This window comes from Electrophorus electricus, chromosome 2 (assembly GCF_013358815.1).
Source record: "Electrophorus electricus isolate fEleEle1 chromosome 2, fEleEle1.pri, whole genome shotgun sequence".
Taxonomy (NCBI): Eukaryota; Metazoa; Chordata; class Actinopteri; order Gymnotiformes; family Gymnotidae; genus Electrophorus; species Electrophorus electricus.
Genome location: NC_049536.1, coordinates 28,363,385 through 28,388,714, shown reverse-complemented (window position 1 = coordinate 28,388,714; position 25,330 = coordinate 28,363,385). Strand labels below are relative to the sequence as shown.

General features: G+C 46.4%; 2 protein-coding genes across 2 annotated transcripts; both read right to left on the bottom strand.

Annotated features, from left to right (window-relative positions):
• Positions 1-1,036: 1,036 nt before the first annotated feature.
• Positions 1,037-18,567, bottom strand: dars1 (aspartyl-tRNA synthetase 1). The gene is made up of 18 exons (XM_027022520.2): positions 18,415-18,567; positions 14,882-14,981; positions 13,993-14,022; positions 13,648-13,705; positions 12,735-12,827; positions 11,388-11,490; positions 8,692-8,794; positions 8,162-8,242; positions 7,961-8,020; positions 6,244-6,355; positions 4,895-5,029; positions 3,713-3,860; positions 3,358-3,504; positions 3,099-3,141; positions 2,916-2,996; positions 2,711-2,822; positions 2,477-2,548; positions 1,037-1,750 (listed from the first exon to the last, which is right to left on the bottom strand). The coding sequence occupies exons 1-18, from the start codon at positions 18,435-18,437 to the stop codon at positions 1,659-1,661; spliced, it is 1,593 nt and encodes a 530-aa protein (XP_026878321.2). The 5' UTR covers positions 18,438-18,567; the 3' UTR covers positions 1,037-1,658.
• A 3,071-nt stretch (positions 18,568-21,638) lies between these two features.
• On the bottom strand, positions 21,639-23,520 carry cxcr4b (chemokine (C-X-C motif), receptor 4b). Its single transcript, XM_027022716.2, has 2 exons — positions 23,415-23,520; positions 21,639-23,180 (listed from the first exon to the last, which is right to left on the bottom strand). Exons 1-2 carry the CDS (start codon positions 23,427-23,429, stop codon positions 22,131-22,133), a joined length of 1,065 nt encoding a protein of 354 aa, XP_026878517.1. The 5' UTR covers positions 23,430-23,520; the 3' UTR covers positions 21,639-22,130.
• Between the last annotated feature and the right edge of the window lie 1,810 nt (positions 23,521-25,330).

The following is a 25,330-nucleotide window of genomic DNA, read 5'->3' as shown; positions in this document are numbered from 1 at the left end:
GCTGTATCCACGGCAACAGTGGGGAATGTGCCCCCCCCCTTCCTTTATTTTCTGTACTAGAGTACAAATAAGTGACACCACAGATTCATTATTTAAATGTTCCAGTTAATGTTTAATCTGAAACAGTGTAAACTGTTACTTTCCCTGATATTTCACCTCTTTATAATTAGCTCAAAATTGCATATGAAAATGTTTTTTTACTCGCACTAGTGTGTGTAGCTAACTTAGGCCTTTTGTCACTCAGGGAAAAACACCCTGATCTTTAAGCACTAAAAACAAAAATTAGAACTCCGACAGAAAATTCATGACCTTTTGACCCTGCCCCATCAGCTCCGAAATCAGAGGAGAGTGACCCGTGTCAGACGAACCCATACACGTGTACGTGTGTGTAGTGACCATGTCAGACGGACCCGTACGTGTGTGTACGGTGGAGAGACTACGGAGCAGTAACAGAGTCCTGCGGTCCAACAGGACAGAGTAAGCTGATAGGTGTGTTTGGCTCAGAGCTGGAGACGGGAAGTATGATCTCGTTTATTTCTCATTAGGGAGGTGTAGCCCACTTAGCTGGTATTCTGTCCACAGTGACTGGGAACCTGTATTCCCGGTTGCAGTTTCGAGGGTAGAATCAAGAAGGCCTTAATGAAGGGACATCCTGAGAACCTGCTCTGCTGGAGACAAACCGCAGTGCTCCTAAAAATGTCTAGTTAGTGAGGAACATGCAAGCAGTGTTCCCCAAAACCGAGCCTTGGTTACACCTGGAGCTAGAACACAGACCAGCATCACAGAACGTCGTCATACCAACTACCTGGTACAGCCTTTCTTTCAGATCCAAGACGGTGATTTTCTGAAAGCAGTGACCCTTGTGCAGGGACATGCTGGGGTCACTGCCTTCGTCTTGTGCCTGTGGTTGCGTCTCTGCAGTACGGCTCACGCTCTACACAGAACCAAGTCTCTCTGAGCTATTCCACAGAGTCATGACACCAGATCTCACTCTACAACTCCACTTGGAGGTAAACAAACTAGTCCCACACACAGATTCATTTAATGAAGACGCATTATTTATTACTTATATCATTATTCCATGTTTATCTGTTAAAAATATTAATAATTACTGCAGCAGTTGGTTAACCTTGTGTGTCAAGTAACAAAGGTGATTCAGTAAAAAACATGTTCTGATCACAAGATGTCAGACATGTCAGTATAACAATCTGCTTTAATCCTAACCCTGGTATAATATCATCTATGGTTTAATCCTAACCCTGGTATAATAATATCTATGGTTTAACTGAAGCCCTGGTATAATATCATCTATGGTTTAACTGAAGCCCTGGTATAATATCATCTATGGTTTAATCCAAGCCCTGGCATAATAATATCTATGGTTTAATCCAAGCCCTGGTATAATCTCTGGTTTCTGTGGTTACTGATTACCGATTCCCTTCAGATGCTTTTAAGTTCATTATTCTGTAATCGTCTCCATCTTTACCGTATGTTGCATAGACCAAACCAAGTCGTACACCTTAGTATGAAATATTAAAAAGTAGATGAATTTACTGAACATTAATCAGTGGCACTCTGTCGTCCTGGCAACGCCCGGTCCCCAACGTGCTGGTGTCAGTGAGGTCATGCTCTCGGTCGTGGGGCATAACCATGACCCCTCAGGGTGTTAGGCGCTTGGGGTCACGTGGGAACATGGAGGTCTGGCGTATGTTGTGAAGGCCCAGGTAGAGCATGGTGACCCTCTCCAGACCTGCCGTACGAGAGAAGATGCAGTCAGGCCTCCTGGACCACAAACGCTAAACCACAGCAGTTCCATAAAGCCAGTGAGCCTCGCCAGGGTAGTGGTAACTGTCCCTTTAACACAGTCTATGCCACAGGGGTTTAGGACACCTTACACACTACGCTGCACCACACTACACGCCACCTTACACACAAACACACATGCACTACCTTACACTATATTGCTCGTCAGTGTTCCAGAATGGCTTTTGTTGTGATGAAAAACCTTCATTTGGTAAATATCTGTGTCAGTGACATGAGGCGATGTGTGTGTGTGATGAATGTTGTGATGCTGTGTGTGTGTGCGTGTGCGTGTGTGAGATTTAAGAACATTGTGAGGCTGAGGGTGTGAATGATTTATGAAAGTTGCGTTTGTGTGTGGTTTATGAACGTTGCAATTCTGAGTGTGTGTGGTTTATGAACGTTGCGATGCTGTGTGTGTGTGGTTTATGAACGTTGCGATGCTGTGTGTGTGGGGAGGGGGGTGGGTTTATGAACGAAGGTGTTTAGTGTGACTCAGCCAAGATACAGTGAAACCAAGCCATGTGACTAATCTCTGGAGACTTCACACACAACCCTAAAGTTTTACACCCACAAAGTTGGCCTAGTTTATGACTGGAGTCCATGGGCTCTCACTGAGGTGATGTCAGAATTTACAGGGTGGGTGGGGTGGGGTGGGGGTAAGTGAAAGACTTACCAATGCCCCCGCCTGCGTGAGGAGGTGCTCCATAGCGGAAGGAATCTATGTATGCCTTGATCTTCTCCAGATCTGACACACACACACACACACGACAAAAATCTTCATAACACTTATGAAGTTTAGAATCAATGCTTAATGCATCTTTACACAAAGTTCTCAGACATATTCAAGCACAGTGTGTGTGCGCTCGTCTCAGGGAAGCGTCTGACACTGAGCTGTTGCTGTGACTACCGATGCCATGATGTGAGGCCCGCTCAGTCAGCAGCTGGGCGTCGTGCACTCTCTGCGCTCCAGACAGGATCTCCTCTCCCCGCATGAACATGTCGTACGAGTTGGAGTATTTCTAAGCAAATCAACACGCGCACGCACAGGTCAGCACGCGCACACGCATATACAGGTCAGCACATGCATGCACAGGTCAGCACACTGAGCTCACTGGGTTGTGGGGATCTGGCATGGTGTAGAAGGGTCTCACTTCCAGTGGATATTTGTCCAGCACATAGAAGTCGGTGTCATACTACAAAACGCACGAGCAGAAATGCTTGGTCAAAACACAGTGAAACACAGGTACTGTTTTAACTAAAGACTCATGGGCTACACACACAGTTCACGCGTTTACCTTCTCCTTGACGAGCCGGCCGAGTAGTTTTTCATTAGGTGTGCTGAGGAAGAGGGATAGATAGAAAGACAGAGTATAGGATTAAACTGCTTATGTCAACATAAATATGTTGTGACAAACAGGAAATAATGGGGAAAAAAATGTGTGTGTATGCATATGCATGCGTGCGTGTATGCATGTTCATGTGTGTGTGTGCGCATGTGTGTGTGTGTGTGTGTGTGTGTGTGTGTGTGTGTGTGTATGCATGCGTGCGTAAGACCTCAGGTCCTCCTCGTCCCCCATCTCCACCCCAGCGGCGCGGAGCATGGCCACGCCCTCCTGATACTCCAGCCTCAGGGTTGGCTCCAGGAACTTAAACGGCTCGCTGTGGTACTGCTTACACACCGTCTGAATCTCCGTCTGGAACCTGTCGCACGGCAGCAGCACATTCTCGTGTTTACCACTAGATGGCGGTGACTGGCCACGCAGCTTCGGAGCAGAAGTCCTGCCCCATGTGTCCTGTCTACATGCTGTGTTTACAGAACCAAGCCTTCCTTTGACTACTTCATTCTAAAAGAAAGCAATTCCACATTTCTGTGGCCGAGTAAGAGCGTGTGGGCGCGAGGGTTGGTCACCTGTCCCTGAGGCCCTTAAAGATCTCCACCATGGTGTCTGTGATGGAGTCTAGGACCTCGTGGTAATGGTAGTTAAAGGCCATCTCTATGTCCAGACCCACAAACTCAGTCAAGTGGCGATGGGTGTTGGAGTCTTCGGCTCTGAACACTAGACACAGACAGACAGACAGAGAGAACAAGGAAGAGTGGGACGATCGATTTTCCAGAACCTTCTACAAGACTCTCAGGTTGTGTCTGCAGGGTTCCTGTCTGAGCAAGTCTTCTGAACCCCCCGTTTGTAGCAGGCGTAACGTCATCACAACGCTGAGAAGCTGTCTGGCGTCATATCCAAACTACTAATGAAGCTACACCCATCTGTGTGTAATTGTTGGAGACATGGGTGGTACATCTGGAAAAGTCACCGTCTCAGAGTTCATTTCAACATTTGCCTCTGTAGGCTCTAGATTATACAGGAACAAAAACACCGCTACGGGGAATCTGAAGGCGTCACACGTCATTTCTGGGAACAGCGCCCACGTCTCCCACACTGATAGGTTAGACCTAGTGAGCAGGTCGGAATCCGCAACGATGACAAAAACAACATCATCAAACTCACACACAGCCACCTTAAAACAAGATCTTGGTTCATGTCTCAAGAAGAAAATTATGGCAAATGGGCCGAATTTCTTTTTACATTTACAGCATTTATCTGACACTTTTATCCGAAGCAACTGACAATCATGACTGAACACAACTTGAGTAATAGAGGTTTAAGGGTCTTGCTCAGGGGCCCAACAGGGGCAACCTGGCAGTGATGAGACCTGAACCAGCAACTTTCCAATTACTAGTAGAGTACCTTAACCACTGAGACACCACCGTCATGCCTTTTCTACAGAACCTCTGCTTTACACAGGACGTGGTTTAATGAAGGAAAATCCCAGACACTCTCTAAACACGTGACATGTCTGGTGTCCTACAGTTTCGCTGTCTCACCAGCAGAGGGCCTTTCGAGACCACCGTCCTCCTGGACGGATTCTAGGCTGTCCGTCCAGGAGCTACGATGGACTGTAACTCGTGCAATACAAAGTTCACGAATCGTGCAGGAAGGCAGACGACCGAGCAGGTGTCTGCCAGCAGAATGCGATAGCTCCCAGAATCCGCAGGTGGGCGGGGCGTGGTGCTGAAGGGGGTGGCGACCTTTACCTGGTCCGATGCAGAAGACCTTGTCGAAGTCAGCACAGATGCACATCTGCTTGTAGAGCTGGGGGGATTGGGCCAGGTAGGCGCTGGTCTTAAAGTACGACACCGTGAAGACGTTGGCACCTCCCTCGCTAGCGGCTGGTCAAGAGAGAGTGTGTGAGAGACTCCGACACTGTCTGAGCATTTAAAACAGGTTTACGCTTCTGATACGCGGTTTTCATTATTACACTATTAAAACAAACCAGTCATACTGCCCCCAAAGAGACTGAAAATGTCAAAAAAAAAAATCATGACTTTAAAGAACTGCACGTGAGAATGGCAGAAAAAGAGCATAGAATGTGATCTATGACCTGAGCCTCAGACCCCATCATGTGACCCCATCATGTGACAATTTTGAATTTTGCATTTGCGTGTCGTCAGTGAGGACAGTTTGTTCCACCCACACACGCGAGTAGCTGGAGGCGGTGGGTGAGCTGGAGAGCAGGAGTTGTCGGGTGTGTGTGAACGCCGGATGTGGGTTTTGGTGAGAACACCATGTTGTTCCAACTGCAGATGTAACGCCCAAAAAGAGCGGCAAGTTCAAATGTGCGTGTGGCACGGCGCCGCACTCTGATTGGCTGGCATGACCGATGGGGAAGTGAGAGCGACCGTTTGTATTTCTCACTGAGGGGTGAAAACCACAAAACTACGCAAGCATCCCAGCAGCCCCGCCCCCCACGCTAAATAAAGAGCTGTATATAAGCGAAAGAGCGTGGTCCGGGTACGCACTATTGCTGTGATGCCCACACCAGAAGCAACAGCACAACAGATCTCAGAAGCTCCATGTTACAATGTGATGCAGTAAATCTTGTGTGTGTGTGTGTGTGTGTGTGTGTGTGTGTGTGTGTGTGTGTGTGTGTGTGTGTTTATGCACGAGTGCAAGTCTTCAACTACCTTCATGCCCAGACTCTTATGACATGTGCACATGTGTGCACACACGTCTTGCTATGACCTGCGTGTGTGCATGTGCGTGGAGAATGGGGTGTGTGAGCGCGTTGTGTGCGTGCGCATCTTGCTACGGTCTCCTTTTCCTGAGTAAATATTTGGCCTCCACTCCTCCGTCCTCACACCATGATAAAACGCTCGTCCTTGAAACGCTTTCCCAGGACAGACAACAGCAGAGACCAAAACCTGCAAATCACTGCAGAGGCTGTGTGTGTAAGTGCAGTGAGACACGTTCATTCTCTAATGCTCATGTGTGTGCTCTGAACTGAGTGAGAGAACAACAACCCCAGTGTGGTTATTGGCCTCATTTGCTCTGGGGTTGTTAAAGAGAGAGAGAGGGAGGTAGGGGGTTTTGGAGGCCACGTTACCTGAGATGATTTTAGGTGTCTGGATCTCCACGAAGCCCTTCTGGAGGAGAGTGTCCCTGAAGAGCTGACACACTCCTGACTGCAGGCGAAAGATGGCCTGGCTGGTCGTAGTCTACGAGGCACAAAGCCAAGAGGACACAGATCAGGACATCACGGCACAGGGTGAGGGGACATCACAGCAGTGAGGAGGCGAGAAGAGAAACTCTCTCTCTCTCTCACACTCTCTCTCACACTCTACAGGATGGTAAAACATCAAAGCTGTGCTCTGTTCGAGTTCTTCCTCTCTCGGGGCACACGCCTCAGCAAATCACAGGACAACAGCGATTTCCCCAGAAACGATGACGCCAACTCATTTTTAGAAACCTAGCAAGGCTAAAAATCTCAGAATCACATCCGACATGGTCGCCACACGCGTGTGTAAAAGTAGTGAGACCGTTTGTAGGTTTGACTTCCCATCGATCAGCTGCCACAGGCACAAATATCCACCCATCCACCCACCTGTAGCTGTCTCTCCCCACTAAGGCAGGAAGACAGTTATGCCTCTCCTGGCTCACTGGTCCCAGTGGTGGTGGGGGGAGTATAGTTGGTCCGGGCTACAGGTGCAGTGTGTGCTTGTGTGGTGCGGTGTGGAAAAGGTCACCAAATGACCCTCGACCTCACCCAGGAACTTTCATTTGTGAGACGTGGAGAGGACATGTTTATGGCTGTGATCAAAGACACAGGGACATTTCTACATTATCTGCACACGCAGAATGACAGTCTCCCACTACAGAAAGAATGAACACAGACTAAAACAACATCTCCACCTCCAGTGAGCAACGGTCACCTTGGAGGACAACGAGCCCTACTAGACAGCCCACGGGGTCAGCGGTCAGGGCTGAGCTCTGACTAAGCCCACAGTAGTGAACTCCTATTGCACCACGACCCACCACGTCTGCTTAGATCAAAAGGTGCAGCTCTTTACTAGTACCAAGAATAAGAAACACTACCGCAGGGGGCGGAGCCTTTTCCTGCAAAGCTTCCACACTGCGGAATAACCTTTCTGTAAATGTTCCAGACTCAGACACAGTCTCAATATTTAAGGCTTGGCTGAAAACCTCTGTACATTCAGGCATTTTATTAACTACTTCCCATCTTAGGTAAAGGTGTTGATCTGGGGGTACATGGGCATTGAGAGTTATGGTAAACTGGGATGTTATGATGCTGTCAGACTCAGACATTTGTAAAGCTGCTTTGTGACAACAAATGTGACTAACACTCCACCCTGAATCTCATCTCTGTATCTCAGAGATAAAGTGCAAGAGACCTAGAAGAGGTCTGTGTGTGTGTGTGTGTGTGTGTGTGTGTGTGTCTATAAATAGAGAGTGTGATTAACAGAAGTATAACAGAAACTGAGCTTTAGACTGAGTGGGTCACAAGATCATGCCACGTCAGACAACCAGTTGTCAGAGAGGCCACTACAGTGTGCGCACAGGTGTGTGGGACGGCGTGTGTGTGGACACTGAATGTCATCACCCTCTTCACACTTGACAGGGCAGGTCAACCAGACACGACAGAGCGAGCAAGATCAGTGAGAGCAGAACCAAAAAACCCCCAACCTCAATACCTCCAAAACCCCAGACCACAAACCCAGCAAAACCCCCTCAAACCCCAGACCAGAGAGAGAGAGAGAGAGAGAGAGAGAGAGAGAGAGAGAGAGAGAGAGAGCCCAACTCACCCTCAGATCAATGACTCGGTTATCCAGCCGTGTGTCTTGGTTAACAGTTGCTCTCCCTTCCTGTAGAACACAAACAGAAACAAAACACCACGTAAAAACACAACGCACACACCCAAATGTGCGGGCGCACACACACACACAATCCAAGAGGGAGGGCTACACCCCTAGGCCAGCAGGTAAGAACAGACCCTCAGGGCTCACCTCCTCCACCCCTACATCAGGTCTCACCGCATCCTCCAACTGGAGAGGCAGCCTGGCATCAGCCTGACTGATCACAAAGATCTGAAGGAGAGACAGAGAGAGAGAGAGAGAGAGAGAGAGAGAGAGAGAGAGAGAGAGAGAGAGAGGAGAGACCTGCTCATACACTTCCCTCACAACTCATCTGTCCTTCACCCACAGGCCCGGTGTACAGAGGAGCACAGCTGTGGCAGTTCTGAGGAGGGCAGGATTAGGGCAGCACTCCGTACGCAGGTGGCAGCTGTTGCCACTGCCCCGAGCTAGATGCCACTCGGCGCTGTGCAGAGACAGTGAGAGGAAGGAGTATGCTTGAGTAAATTCATAAAAACAGCTGCTGTGTGTGTGTTTGTGTGTGTTACTCTTTCAGTAGGTGAACCGTTTTGTGCATTTCTTTCGTATGTGCTAATGTGTGAGCACAGGGGAATTCCAAACCGGAAGTACTTTGTTAGAGTGATGGGTTATTAAATCTCAAAGCTCCAGCCCCATGCGGTTACCCTCTCAACATGCAGCTCGACATCGTGCTGGGTGCAGGTCTCTATCTTCTGCTCTACCGTCTGTACGACGGCCTCCACGTCCACGATGCTCTCCTTAGTAATGCTAGAGAGAGAGAGAGAGAGAGAGAGAGAGAGAGAGAGAGAGAGAGAGAGAGAGAGAGAGAGAGAGAGAGAGAGAGAGAGAGAAAGAGACAGAGACTTCTGAGCAGGTGGAATCGCTGCCCTCCTCCCCTAAAGTGAGTTTAGCTCCCGACTGCGACAGCCGGCCCACAGCATTGAGGGAGTGGAAAGCATGACCTCACCTCGTTGTGCAACGCCGCCACGCGCGTTTTGGATCTGTTTTTGTCTTATACCCCTGATGTGATGTGCAAGACTTCTTTCCACAGGTGAAAGAAACAAATTCTGGTTGCCACACACTTACAACACCCTATACAGCGAAAGTGCAGGCAGACTGTGTTTGTGTTCGTGTTCGCGAAACCTCACTGCACATGAAACCGCACAGACAAGCGCAGAGGCCAAGGAAGCCAGCGTTCAGACTGCTTCGGAAAGAGCCAGTTCAGGGCCGCCTTCACACACGTATCCTAACACTCCAACACTCACGAAGAACTCAAAAGTGCTGAAAAGGACAGCAGGTTTCCATGCAAGACCCGTTCCGCAGAGCTGCTAACTCTTCAAACCTGTCAGATACTTCCCTATGCTAGTGAACGTCAGTACTGGAACAGACGCACGCACACACAGTGCTAACCAGTATCTAACCCAGATGAACACGGACACACACACTGCTAACGTTCCCGTGCGTTAACAGAGCTACTAACATATCAGCATGTGACTTCAGGTGAACTAATGTTGGACGTGTCCATCACCCATCACCAATCATCAACAAAAAAATGTCATCTGGCGATGCAGGTCTCCTCTACAAAATTGCAGCTCCCAGAAGCATTATATCAGACAGTCTTCAATCCCTGTATCGGTCTATCAGACAGTCTTCCCAGAAACAGCATTTTCATTAAAACCATAACTGTTGATAGAGCACAGGAGACCAGACAGAGTGTGAGAGTGAGTTTGCTGAGGGGCTGACTGACAGGGTTCACACAAGCTGAGTCCCTGCAGCAGACATGCGGCCCCTCCAAACCCTGTGAAGTGAATGTGCAACCCACATGCACAAACACCACAATGCTTTGTGCGAGAAGCTTCTACTTCTGTGGCTGAGACACTACAACGCTGGCATTGGCTCTCGGTGATGCCCCTCTTGACAGCTTGTTTATGTTCATCTAGCGAGTTTCATCACTTATGATTTCACACTTTCATAGCAAAGCTGCAATTCTCAACTGCCACAATGAAACCCCAGAACATCCTTTACTTAAAGAGGAAGTTAAAGAGAAGGAAGGGAAAGAAAGAGAGAGAGAGAGCATGTGTGAGAAAATGAGAGAGAGAGAATGAGAGAGAGAGAGAAAGAAAGAGGGAGAGAGCGAGGAAGAGAAAGAAAGAGGGAGAGAGCGAGGGAGAGAGAGAATGAGAGAGAGAGAGAGAATAGAGAATGAGAGAGAGAGAGAATAGAGAATATGAGAGAGAGAGAATAGAGAATATGAGAGAGAGAGAATAGAGAATATGAGAGAGAGAATAGAGAATATGAGAGAGAGAGAGAGAAAATGGAGAATGAGAAAGAGAGAGAGAGAATGGAGAATGAGAGAGAGGTTCCCACTTTGTACCTGAGGATCTAACCACATTTGTGAAAAATCGACAGTGAAGCAGTGGGACATCCTGAAAGGACCAATTATGTAACTAACACACACATGCCTTTATCATGTTCCCTTACAGCGAAGCAAAAGTAAAAGCATGTCCTCCCACATTTTCCTGTTTTTCTTCTGAAACTGCTGTCTTTATTCTGCTTTAGGGTTCTTGGTTTTTGTTTTGTTTATCTATAAGTAGACGTGATAACAGTGAGCCAGGCCACGACGTTTAAATACCGGGAGCTAGAGAACATCACTCCGATGCCGGGCCAGATCACAGATCAAAGCCGAGGCTCTTGGCCAGAGTTTTCCGACCACCATCCCAGAAAACCACAAGGCCCTAGAAACATGATTTACACACCCATATTTCAACTAAACCTGTACCATGGTGCTCAGATCACACGACTCTCAGTTTCGTATCCCCCACGTATCCACACTGCAGTCAGTCTGCTGCCTTTCCCACACGCTTCAAGTGTCACAGAGAAACAAGCAGAGAGGTCAGAGTTCAGGTTCAGCCTGGACGCACTGGTTAACCATACTGCCGACTCGAGCAAAATCTAGGGAAGAATTCATGCTCGCTACCCTGAAGCGTCCAGCCCCCCTGAGGTGAGGTGCTCATATGGCAGGTGCCATAGGTCTGGGCGCACATACAGAAACATTCATCGGTGATGTGTGTGAAGACAGCAGACACACACTCAGGGATTGTGTGGAGTGTGGGTCAGATAGTATGTGACCCCCACCCCTCTCGGATTCATTACAGCCAGACATCAACACCCCTCCGGCTCCCCATCTCCCCGTCTTCCCTGCCTGTTATCTTAATAGTGACGCCGCTGAACTGTTGGGGGAGGGGAAAAAAAATGAAGGGAAAAAAAAAAAAAAAGCCTTTTGTGTCAAGGTGAAGTGTTACCGACGGCGAGGGGCGCCGTTCCCACCATTGTTCCACAGGAAGTGCCACCCCTTACTCACTTTGCAGCGAACTTCACCATCTGCTTGCTCGCTCGGTCTCCTACGGCGACAAGGGCCTGGACATTGAACTGTTGCTGACGGAGAACCAAGAAGCACTGCTTCCCTGAGAGAGAGAGGGAGAGAAACACATATCAAACACCTTAGAACCTCACAGACCTTTAAAACTGTCTGGAAACTGTTTACGTCCCGGATTGTAGCCGAGGGTCAGACAGAGACCCCCACTCTGCTTTGCCTGCTCGGACAGGTCCTGCTCAACCTCCAGCTCATGACTGACCCCTTGCCTGGGTCCAGACACTGATCACCTCAAAAGCTCATGTCCCTTCATAAACCAAGCCACTGTTCTCCCATCAGCTGTTAGAGCCACTCCCAGCTCAAACTGCTCACCAGGCCGCTAATCAGACACCTTTAAAACTCAGATTCGCTCCCTGGGTTTCCTCAGCCGGACTTGTCGGCGATCAGAAACCTGGCGGCCTCATCGTGCGATCTCATCGTGCGAATCCGGTTAAGGGACAAGACACCCACTTAAGGATATTCTTCTGGCCACAGTGCACGCGCACGCACACACACAGGCTGCACGGGGCCCGGAGCCTGCATCCATGGGGCCTCTCCAGACACAGGGAAAGAAAACCTGGTGACAGGATCACGTCATCACCCATCATCAATAGTGCCATTCTCAGCCATGCGTAGCCCGCGCGGGACGTCTTGGCTTTGCGCCAACGCCCTACACTCAGATACAGACTGGGCGGGACTCGGGCTCTGTGCTCAGGTACAGAAAATGCCACCACAGGTCTCTCCCCACAAGGCGTTAAACATCTACTTGTTAAGCGCTGATTCAACTATCATCATGTTGCAGAAAACAGGCCTTTGTCTACACTACACTTCCAACATTCCCACGAGAATTCACTGTTTCATACATGTCAAACTGCATCTTTACATTTTAAACCAGAATGACCTCTTTACCTTTGTCCTGCAAGATAGAAAGAACTTATGCAGATTACACAAGATTTACAGATTACACAAGAACTGGGTGCTGCGCTTTCCCTCTTATGGAGATGAGCACTGAAGGTGTAGGATGCACCAACTGTGAGGTCCTTTGTGTTAGTACGAAAGGTCTGATCGGTATTGGCCAAACGGGCTTACAAAACCCAGCATTGTTTCCGCCACACTCACTTGAGGAAACAGCTTCTTTAGTGAAACAACTATTAATGAAACTGCTTTAATATGGATCCACAGTCCAGCAGATGAACAAGCTGTGTGATGTTCAGCATATCAGAGATCAGCCCAGTTCCAAAGCACCCAGTTAGATCAGAGATCAGCCCAGTTCCAGACCTCCCAGGCAGGGTTTACCTTTGGCCCGGATGGTGTGCATCCTCGCACGCACCCACACCAGCTGATTGGCTTTCTCTGGTGTGAGGTCCTGAACGCGGATCAGAGTCCTGCCTGTCTCCGGGGGAGGAGAAAGAGAGGAAGGGAGGAAGAGAGAGAACGCGAGTTAGTGAGTGGAAGAAGAGTGTGTGCTCTCCCAAACAAAATGACATCAAAGACAGCTGCCTCCATCCAACACTCCCCTGCCCCCAAGATCACACACACTCATATTACAAAGGCAGCAGGAGAGGAGATAAACAGCCTCACGAGGCCCTCCAATACGAGACCACTCGCTCCACTGTGACCACGCCCAGGTTACATAGCACATTAGACTGGACGCAGGTCTGGCTGACCCCACCCACTCACAGGTTACATCACACATTAGACTGGAGGCATGTCTGTCTGGCCCCACCCACTCACAGGTTACATCACGCATTAGACTGGAGGCATGTCTGTCTGGCCCCACCCACTCACAGGTTACATCACACATTAGACTGGGGACGTGTGACAGGCTCCTCCCACTCAAGTGCTGCTAAGTTGTATTTAAGCACAGGCAGGTGGGCGGGGCCAGAGCCTCATCTCCTGGTCCCGCCTTCACAGTCATGCAATGAGGACCTACAGTGTGGCGACGCATGCATTACAGGGGTGTGGCTTTTGCTGTGTCCGCCCCACAGTGCCAGAGGTTCAAATTTCGTCTCACGTGTGTCTAACACGCAGGCACACCTGAGACTGGGGACTGGAGACATGGGCCGAACCAATGGTGTGTGTGTGTTACACAGTCACTGGCATCATTAGCAGTGTCAAGTGACTCTCTCGACACTTGGAAACTGCTGAACGTGTGAACAACACAGTGGCGAGACGTAGGGTGTCCACGGCTCAGATAGATGATTCTCACCTAGTCTCTCCTGTGACTGGACCATGGCAGACACCCCGTAGCGATCCTTAGCAAAGTCCTGAGAGAGAGAGAGAGAGAGAGAGAGAGATGTGAAACAATCCAGACCTCACAGCCATCAGATGAGGACAGCTCATGACACAGCACACTTTAAAACAACAGACAAGCTGAGATGTGTTAAAGGAGCAACACACTCACAAACCAGAGATTTACACACTTTATTTACATCTTTTTAGTTCATACCTACAAGTTACAGTTTTAATTCTGATGCTTAAGAAAAGTGATATAGGCCTGTGTTTGTGTATCGCTCCAGCTTCTGTTAGCAGGTCTGATCTGACAGATACTCACATCTTCATCAGTAGCCTGCTGCTCGGTGGCCTGAGACAGAGAGAGAGAGAGAGAGGGGGGGGGGGGGGGGGGGGGGGGGGGGGGGGGGGGGGGGGGGGGGGGGTGTCAGGGTCTTGTACCTTTTACTCGCTGTGAATTGCTAGTCTGCTGTAAAAATATTTCTATTCCATCAACCATGTTTCTGTGTCATAAATCTCTCCGCTCTGCCGTCCCCGTGGGTCAGTGCACCTCGTAGAGCAGCAACCCTAGTCAGGCACTCAGAGGACCACAAAGAGACGAGAAACAACCAAGCAAAAGACAGCGGGAGAGACAGGAAGGCTGAACTCTGAGCTCACTCCCAACACACAGTCCTAGTACAGCGCTGTTCTCTGACTACAGCAGGTCGGCATCAGTCCAAACACTAAGGTAAGTAAGTTTATATGTAAAACACCAAGAAAGGGGGGAAAACTCTCAAAGAACGTTGGACTTATTGCCTGCAGTCAAGAGAAAACTGGTCATGAAGAAAAATATTGAGGAATACTGAATTTGTTGATGCTTGTACCTGCTGAGATGTTGCTTTTTTGCAGGGCAGCTAGCAAAGGAACATTTCAGCATGCTAGCTGTGAATGAGCCAGGCTTGTCTAACGTTTGAATTACATCTAATGCATGAATGAGACATGAATGACGTACAAAGGAGATCTTTTCCCTTTGCTTATTTGTGCTGCAATACCAATGTGCCTCTTTGGGTGCTTTGTTCTTTCACACAAACAGTCCAACATGTGCAGGAATTCAAGGACAATGAGATCCCCTCCTGCCATGCCAGCCTCAGACTCCCATCTGTGGGGGTGTGGGAGGGGCTAAGAGGGGGCGGGACTGGGGGGGGCCGGCGCTTGGTCAGGTCTCCACCCACCATCTTGGCCTGCTTCTCTGCCTTTTTGGCCTGCTTCTCCGCCTCCTTCTGCTGTTTTTTCAACGCTTTCTTGGACTGCGCCTGCTCCTCCTCCGCTGCCCTGAAACAGGAAAATGCCACAAAAGCTCTGAGCAAAAGTGATCAGCCCGTCCGGCTTCCTGTCCAGAAGACCACCGCCCCGCCCACTCGGCCCCGCCGCGCGGTTCACGGGATTGTTTCGCAGTGCGCTAAACACAACAGCGCCATGGGAATTCTCGGGAGGAATTCGGAAAAACAGGGAGAGTGATGAAGGAGACGTTTTCTAGACGCGTCTGAAGTTTTAACATTGTTCACGCAGAAACTGCCCCGTCCTTCCGAGTTTACACACAATGCAACAGTTTCCGCTCTTAACTCTGGACTCAGCAACGCCATGAATCCCAGCACATACACTTGACTCAGTCCTGTGAGTGCACACTTCAATAAATTCCCAGTAATAAACAGTAAAGTGTAATAACCACGGTCCAGGCAGCAGGTGTGATCATTAAAGCTTCTTCTGACCAAAGGAGATGTTGGCGATCTCATCAAGAACTGTAACTCTACAGTAAAGACTGAACCACTCTCATATGGTTACAGAGTATATTCATAGGAACATACCAATATTACATTTCTTGGGCCGTTAAGATAAACAATAATTAGCATCTTCTTGTGGCCGATACCGATATTTAACTGATCGCTTCACCTTCACACATTTTAAAACAAAATTAAACTATAATAACTAATATAACTGTAAGACATGTTAAACTCTAAAAATGGATCATTCATTAATTACAACCATGTCGCAGGGAAATCAGACATCACTATTTTACACTGTGAATTAAAGAAGGCCCCATCAGAAAACAAAACTGAAAAACTCCAGATACATCACTGGAAAAACACCAGTCACCAACACCAGATACTTTGCTTAATGTGTAAAATAGAAACAGTGAGCAAAATAAATTCAAAGAGTTATTCCAAACCAAAACAACCCATTTCTGGTTAGCCTTTTCTCATCACTATAGTCATATACAAACTAAGCCTGTATGAAACAGAAGTATTAATCTGTTGGACATATTAAAATTATCCATTGGAATTATTGACTGTAATTCTGAACCAACAATAACAGATTCAAAATTGTCCTTAGTGACGAATCATATATTGGCCATCGATACACACAGAAGAGAAACAGGTCTGGTTCATGGGAGAAGGTTGGTGCACCTCCAGAGATCTACCAGACAAGTCAGAACTGGGACATTAAGGGCCTTAGACAGATTCTACAGTGGACACAGAACACGAGCAGGAAGCTGTGTGAACTGAATTAGATTGGGCAGACTGGGCCAACACACCATGACTTTTCCTTTCCTGGTAAGCACGCAAGCTACTATGTTGTATACTAGGTGAAGAGACAGCAGGGCAAACAGCTGGCTTCACACTGCAGCAATCTAATCTGGAAGAATAATCTAGAGTCTAATCTAGAGTAATAACAGTTTAGAGACATTTCTCATATAGGACTCAAGTGACAAACCAGCAGCAAGTATGAGGCAGATCTCTAGATTAGGAGAAAATCTGGCACCAGGTTTCCTCAGACTAACAAATCCTGTTCTCAGGATTTAGGAGGAAGTTTCTGGTCATACGAGCATTTATCTCCTGAAACATTTTGTGTAATGGTGTTGCTGAATCTTACCAAACTGATAACCAAATTAATAACTTTTAATAACTTTAATGACCAAGATGAATAATTAGCTAATGTGTTACTTCCATAGATGTGTGTATATATATATATATATATATATATATATATATATATCTCTAAGGTCTCTATAGTACATATATCTAGTTGACTCAGGAATTTTAAAGAAACACACACGCACACACAATAGCACAGGTCAATGGGTCAGACAACCACAGAGGCACAGAACTGCCTTGGGAACCAAAAGAATTTGCCATGTGAAAACATTTGTCCAATTCCTTGTATCCAAGACATGAAAGGACTGACAATGTTTGCTGACTTTTAGGCTCAATATTCCACTGCACACACCCAAACACAGAAGATTTCTCAACAACTGTGACACTGATCTCATCTCTTATAATTTTTATTTCAGTAGGATGCCTGCCTCAGCTTCAGATCAAAGTCTTTTACTGCACACCTATGAGACCAGGTCAGAGGCATCAGGAAACCCTAAGGGAAGAGTTCAGATTGCCATCACACACAAAATTGAACAACGCACAACAGCCTCCATTTCTTTGGTCCACGTGGATCAACACTGCCATCACAACAGGGCCATCCTGAAACTGTTCTGAATCAGGCTGTTACTGTTACGATAGTGAATTAACACGGCCAGCACAGAACAGCCCTGTTTAATGTGAAACCACAAAAACAGGTGGATGACCACTGCAGGAAAATGCAGCTCTGATAGACATCAAAGATAAGGAATCAAATAAGGAATTTCATGACCACAGGCCTCTCTAACAACCTCTCCACTAATCCAAGGGCTTCCTGTGCTTTAGATCGGTTCAGATATGCGGCGCCCTGCCTTAGGCAGTACCAGTATGGACACTCTAGAGGCTGCGAGATGATGACCAGTGTCTGCCTCTCATTAGCACACAATCAGAGCAGAGAAAATTGAGTGACCCTACAAGCAGAGTTCAGCCAGACCACAGCACTCATTTGCATGCAGGAACGAGTGTCCCCCCGGGCTAATTTAACCTCACAGCTTCTGTCTGAAGCGGAAGATCGAGATGTGCATGTCAATGACCAAGTGGTCTAGCATGTAGCAGAAATGCGTTAAGACATTTCAGCGCACTAAGGACGTCCTATCAGGACTGCAGCTGTTGAAACCTGAGACATTACATGACAGTCTGTGTGTTAAAGCTCGTGGACATTGGCTCCAAGAATGAATATCCTCAAAGATTTTTGACAATAAAAAAAAAAAAGGGGGGGGGGGGGATTTAACAGACTGTAGAGTTCTAGTGACCAGTTTAATATATATAATTGTTTTATATTATAAAGAATTTTGATATTCATTTTGTAATTCAGTGGTAAATGCAGCAGTACTGTGGACTGTCAGCTAGTTAACTAACCAGACCACAGGTATTTGAAGCGCTACCATACCTGGCGCTGTCAGCCAGGTAATGACTACAGCTACACAGAGCCAAACCAACATCCCATAACATACAGGCCATTACACCCTCTCATTGGTATCTCATTGCACAGTATCTCATTGGATGGGACATTTAGGATATTTACTAACCTAACACCGAGCCATACGTTAGCTAACCAACTATGCTAGATAAGCTACCTAACTAACCTAGAGTCAGCTAGCTGACTCTATGTGTTCTGTTGAAGAGTCATTGAGGTTGTTTCAGGGGACGAACGGTATTTGTAGTAAGGTGTGTGAGGACATTAAAATGCAGCCACTGCTGTTGTTTAAACGCTGATGCAATCCACTGCAAGCGAGCGTACATGGAGCTGACGCTAAGATAACCGGCTCCTTTACCAAAACAGCAACGACACTCACCCTTTCACGTCTTCTTTAGTCATGACACAGATATTACGGATGTATTCGGCGTAATGTGCACGTGCGAGCTTGAGCCACCCGGTAACGGAGCCGATCCGAAGGGAAAGCGTGCTGATGAAGAAGGACGAGTTTCGCCAGTGCACCGGATATTATCTCCGCTACCGATCCGACTGGAAACATATCTCCAGCTACAGGTTCCCCTTCTAGGGTCGCTCACACCAGGTTATAACTATTTTCTTCAATATGTGACAAGTGTATTGTTAAGATAATCATTAAAGCATTAATAGGCCGTCGCTTTCTTGTTATTTTTTGTTAGAACAATTTTGTGTGGACCGCTAAAACAGAATTCATATGGTTACGAAGGTTGGAGCTTGTCCACGGTCGCTACAAAAGTGCTTATAGGTTGATATTGTAAATGTATTGGATTTTTTGTTGGTTTTTTTTTTTTTTTTTGCGATAATTAAAAAACTTCTGAATTAAAATATTAAAATTTATTTGAACATTTAATCTCCATTAGTTAATGGAATACAATGGAATATTCTTGTCTTGTAATACTATTGAAAAAGTCAATTTAAAGTGCTTAATTTATGACTGTTTTAATACAAATATTTGTCCACATTGTCAAAATGTAAAAACGTTTGTTTTGCCCTAATGGCTTTCTTATCTTGGATCAGTGGAAAGTGCTTGACTAATTGTTATATAGGGCCAGTAATGGCTTGAAAATGTTTCCCAGGAGAAATCTCTTCTCTGTCCACTTAACAGCGCTGATCTCCCAGAACATTTCCTACTGAGACTGCAGCCATTACCAGCTTCAAGCTTACTAGGATCTGGACTAAATCATTTTATCATTTTATTCAGTAAATAAATGAATGAAATGTATTGTGTACAACAAGTCCCCCGAATGTCCTATTTTTGACTGTAAAATGTATATATATATATATATATATATATATATATATATATATATATATATATATATATATATATATATATATATATATATATATATATATATATATATATATATATTATGTTGTTCCAGTTATGAAAACTTTCTTAGACAAGTAAAAAAAAAAAAAAAAAAGAAAATCTTGTCACTCCCTGAGAGAGTAATCTGATGAATAATGCAGTGGTCAGTAAACAGTCGATGGTATACACTCTCTGAGAATATGGCCTCATTCTGGATTTATGAGCCCACAGTGGCACAGGGAGACTCTAGTGAGCCATCAGGTCTTCACACACCTCGCTGGTCCAGAAGTGTTTCTTTCCTTGCTCTGATTTCCCAGCTAAAACAATATCATTAATCTGCGGGCCGCAGGAGAAGTAAGAGGAAGGCTTGTATCGTGTACATTAACTCTCCCTGTATGTGCTTCACACGCCTGACCTGACATGGAAAGGTTAGGTAAGGTTACAGGATGTAAAAATGAACAAACCCAGGGAATGAATTGGGTAGTATACACAGGACACAGAGGCGAGCTATTTCCTGTCATTAATGTGCAACGCCTTCATTATTTAGAGCATATTAAAACCAGTGAATCAAACTCTGGGGTAAATTCGTGAGTGTTGGAAAGACCTGCCTTCAAGGTACACTCTGTTAAGGCGCGGTGACATGCGCTACCTCAGAGATCTGCAATGACAAGTCCATCAGAGTGCATGTAGCCGGTGACTGTTCCTTGTTATCCACATTCCGTGTGCGAAGTATGCATCCTTGACCTGATACCATACTGCACTCTTCATGCCCTCCACGTACTTCTCACTCCATACCTCAAATACACAGCCTGCTGTCTGTAATGGACAAGCCTGAGTTTGTATATTAATGGGCCTAGTGAACATGCTGGTGTGTGAATGTGCCTAATGTGTTGCACTGTTGAAGCTTATTAAAGAGTTGAATATCACCGTTCTGACCGACACTCCAAAGGAGGACAAATTGCCATAGAACCTGCTTTACTATACAGTCCACTCACCCTGCCTCTCTCCTACAGTGACATTCAGGATGTTATTTGTTATAATGAGTGTGATTTACTCTTATTAAATTAAGTTATTCAAAAAAAATAGAGAGATGTCCATAGTTGATGTAGGCATATCATTAATATTTAATGAAATATGTAATTATACATATGTAATTAGACATGTATAGTTCCAAAAATGTTATAACTGCTCAAGATCATTGAGCTTCTGTTTATTCAGTATCAGTGAATGTTGGTGTCCTGTGGTAAAGTTGTAATTAAATGGTCAATATTTTACTGTTTTTCTTGTTGGTTGCCTAAACAGGTGTTCACTGACTAAGAATTTTGATGCAATCAGCTCTTGAGGTATTTCCTAAGAGTCACCCAGGAGATATGCTTTGGAGACATTGCCATGGTTGTCAGAAAACACACACACACACAGCTGAGCTCAGCAGGGTATGAAGGAACACAGACGTGCAGACAAGCTATCATAATTAAGCAGCATCACACCCCTCTGAGCAAAAATGCAGACATTCCTGTGCCTGCACACACTCAGGCTCTGAGCTCCATTTAGGAGACAAACGCCTCTCTCCTCTCGCCTGTGTGAGGGGAAGGTTTGTGCTTCTTTTGACTCTGCAGAAATGGCAAAAAGCACATTCAACCATCAGCAACAAGGAGCTCAGCAATGACTTTGTATTTCATCAACTCCATAGTTATTTGCATATTCCTATTTGAGAACATGGTTAATAGCAGGCAAAGTAATACTGAAACATATTATGGCTGATCATGACCAACCCGTTACAATTTTATAACAAAATTTTATCAAGGAATTTTAGTGTTACAAAAAAAAGAGCAAATAACTAGAGACATTTAGCACCATTTAGAGTAATAACTTACATTTAGGCATGAAGAGGAACCTGTTTAAAACTAAACAGATATGTGCTTTGAAGTTGCAGTGTGTGAAATCCAACAATAGAAATCCCACGGGAGGCAGTCTTGTCCGTCTGTCTTTAAGTTTATGGGTGTCCTGTATCAGTTGCTTAAGATGTTAAACAGGACAGATGTTCTTCAAATTACAGACCCTCCTGAACCATCCTGCTCATTGGCAGATCAGGTGGGGCCTTTGTGGTGCTAACTTGACAGACCTTCACCACCTCCCCCCTTCCTCCTCCTCCTCCCCCTTCCTGGGCAGTTGGTGTGTTTGTGCTCTAGCAGGGGGAGGGCACGTGTGGCCAATAGCTCTGTGAGCTGCAAGACGACACTAATTCAGACAAAACCTAGAAGACTTCAAGGCTTTTTATTAAAGGCAGTGCGTGAAAAAACTCAACACTTCTGAAATTATACAAAAACACAGAAAAACCTCCCAGTGTGAGCTACCGTTTTAATAAATAAAAGCAGAAACAACCAAAACTAAGTGCCTACACACAATAAAAAAGCAAGTCTTTGTACAAATAATTTACATAAGACATTCTGACTCACACAGTTCACAGTGGATAGAAAAAACTCTTTTCCTGCATTGAATTCCCCACACAGTATTACTATCAGAGACAACAGTTTAGGCTCAGCCTATACACTCAAAATGTTTTAAAGAAATAAAAAAGCTAAAAAGATTAAATAGAGATAAAGAGTAAAAAAAAAAAACAACTTAAAAATGTGTAAGTCCAACATTTTTACATTACGAAGTGTTTACAACTATGTACAATTTGTAGTTCCATCCTTGAAGAGATGAAACTCAGTCCCCGGGTTGTGAGGGGGAGTACAGAGTGCGCGTTAACTGGAAGGCATGCTGGAGGACTCGGACTCCGTGGACACGGAGGAGATTGGACCGCGCTTCTTGGTGAGCATCTTCAGGCTGGACCTGCTACTGGTGCTCAGCGCGCTGCGGGCCGACTTGCTGAACTTCACCCCGAGGAAGGCGTAGAGGATGGGGTTCAGACAGCAGTGGAAGAACGCCAGCGCCTCCGTCAGGAAGATCCACCTCTGGAGGGTCTGTTCCCGGTAGCAGCTGGGAGCGATCACATTGAGCATCATCAGCGTGTCCACAAGGATTCCCCCACAGTATGGCAGCCAGCAGGTGAAGAAACAGAGGATGAGGATGACCGTGGTCTTTAGCGCTCTTCTCTTCAGCGTCTGGCCTTTGGAGGCCGTGGAGAGCCGTGAGATGATCATACAGTAGCAGACGAGAATGACCAATCCGGGCAGCACGAAGCCCACTATAATGTGCTGGAAACGAAACGCCGCCTTCCAGACGTTAGCGTGGCTCGGGTAGATTCGTTCGCAAATGTCCCCGGTGCCGCTGCTCCGGACTTTCGCGAACACGAGGTCCGGCACGGTGAGCAGCATCGCAGGCAGCCAAACCGCAACATAGATCATCCGGTCCGCGAGCAGCCTCCTCTTCGACTGGCTGTTGGTCGCGTGCACGACAGCCAGGTATCGATCGAGGCTGATGAACGCGAGGATGAGCACGCTGCTGTAGAGATTGACGGTGTAGATCATGTTCACGGCTTTGCACAGGAACCACCCGAAATACCAGGTGCTCGCCGCATCCACGGCCCAGAACGGCAAGCTGAGGACGAACAGGAGGTCCGCGACGGAGAGATGGAGCCTATATTTGTCAGTCATGTTTGTCGACTTCTTTTGAAAGCCCATCACTAGGACCACGAGTCCGTTACCCACGACGCCCAAAACGAAGATAATTCCGTAAACAGCAGGGAGAAAAATCCTTTGGAAATCAGCACTTAGCGCGATATCACAGAGTCCTTCCAGATCGTCGAACGCGGACCCTTCAGTGCTGTTGTCATAGTCAAACACAATGCGCTGCTGAAAATAAAAACATCCACACACACCAGTTAGTTGAAAACTCTTAAAACTTAAGTAACATTTAAGTTGGCATCCAAAAACAATCACATAACCTACCAAAAAACCTCCCGTATAAGCACGTTAACTTTATTCTACACCGCTTTCTTAATAATGAAGCTTATACAGACATCAAATAAAGTGAAATCAGGATGTGAAGTTGAGAGTTGCGGTCATAAATATGATAAAACAACTCACCTCATAGTAATCCATTGTTAAAAAAAAAAGAAATCAGGCAGTTCGCTCTGCTGACACTTTCATTGCCCACGTCTCACACAAACCCTGTCAGGCATGCTGCGTCTTGCAGCATTTTAAATAGTTTCTAACGCGCGCTGACCCGCCCACGAGGGCGGGTACGATCGTCAAAGGTCGCGTGTACGATCGTGGTGTCGGGTCTGTAAAGCGTGCTGTTTCACCATTATAACGGAGCCCGACGGTTTCAATCTTTACAGCTTTTTTTTTTTTTTTTTTTGTTCACTGAAAAGGCAAAATGTAATGAATTTAACACTGACTTTGTTTAAAAGGTTGTTTGCAAAACAGTCACAGTTCGACTTGACACGAGCTATCGAGGTCTTATCGCCTATACTTTTGTGATTATACATTAACAAAACAGTGACGTTTATGTGCAAATTCGCTGATGGTCGTTAACCGTCCAGTACCAGCTGAGAACATTCAAACGAGTCGGCCACTGATAGCCCTGATATGGCCCTGAGTTTTTACATTACAATAGAGCCACTATTTTTTATCTCTACAGAGTAGGTTTAAAAACACACATCGTTTCAACACATTTTTTTAAATATAGCAAGCTACTAAATATCTTTAACGCCAATGATGACCAATGACAAAGCCGAAAATTCATGTGGGTGTTGTCAGGCCAGCGCTTGGGAAGCCTGTCCTTCTTTGTCAGGTTTTGTTTCGTCTATGAGCTTGGGTCGCTCTGAGAGGTCAATCCTGATATAAACTGCAGAACCCCCGCGCTCCTCCGGTCACTTTCCCTCCGGCGTCCTCGTGGGTCCGCTGATTGCGTAGGGAGCCGGGCGCGCTGACACGGTCGGCTTGCCGCTGATCCCCATAGCGCGCAGCGCCGAAGTGCATGACAGACGGGGACCCGCCGGCGTCGTACACGCTTTGATACCCGAGCTCTCTCGTTCGGGTGGGAACGCGCTGATAGCTGTTAGGCGATACGGCCGATCTCTTGTTTCGGCCGGGGAAGTGAAATGCTGTACATGAAGGAACACGAAGGCACTGAAATGGCGTTGTTTGTCCTCCTTTAAAGACGGCTCTGCTTCGCAGACCTGGCCATTGTGTGTGTGTGCGATCCACGTACAGCTGCTGCCTGCAGGCAGTAATGGATACGTGTGCGTGTTAACTCGGGGGAGTGGGGGGGCCACGTCGTGAAAGTGTGACCCTAAATGCGCGCTGACAGACGATGACGCGAAGGAATTTTTATGTGCTTTTATGTTGGTTTTTTTTATTATTATTATTGAAGATCACATAACTGCGTCCAACAGGAACAGTTGAGATTGCAAACAGAATACGTCCATGTGACTAATAAAGTGCATCTAAATTCTCTCTTATTTTCCTAAGGTTGCTTCAAATTTAAGTTTGTTCCATTCTCAATTCACACCTAAGGCCAAGGCGAAACTACACCTGTAGTAATAATAATAAGAAGAAGAAGAAGAAGAAGAAGAAGAAGAAGAAGAAGAAGAAAGAAGAAGAAGAAGAAGTTGTGCCTTTCAGAAGGTTGCTTTACAATGTGAGTAGTGAGTAATTACAGCTAACAAGCAACTAACGTCTAGGTTCAGACAACAAGCCTTCAATGTAACAGAATCTAAGGCAAAAGTAAGTGAACTCAGAGCCTACCTTAACCAACCAGAGGATGAGCCAACGATAAAAACCAAAGCACTGACATAGCTTCTCGGGCGCGTATACGTATATATTGCATCTTTCTCTGATAAAAATAAGCAACCTGCCAACGCCAAATCTGCTTGCACCTCCACGGCACGTACGAGCCCGGCATCTGCTGCTGTGCTCTTTCCTCCGCGAGCGAACAAACTCGTTTGGCCAAACAGCACGTGTAAATCTGGAGTGTATGCACTTAAAAAATTTCTTTA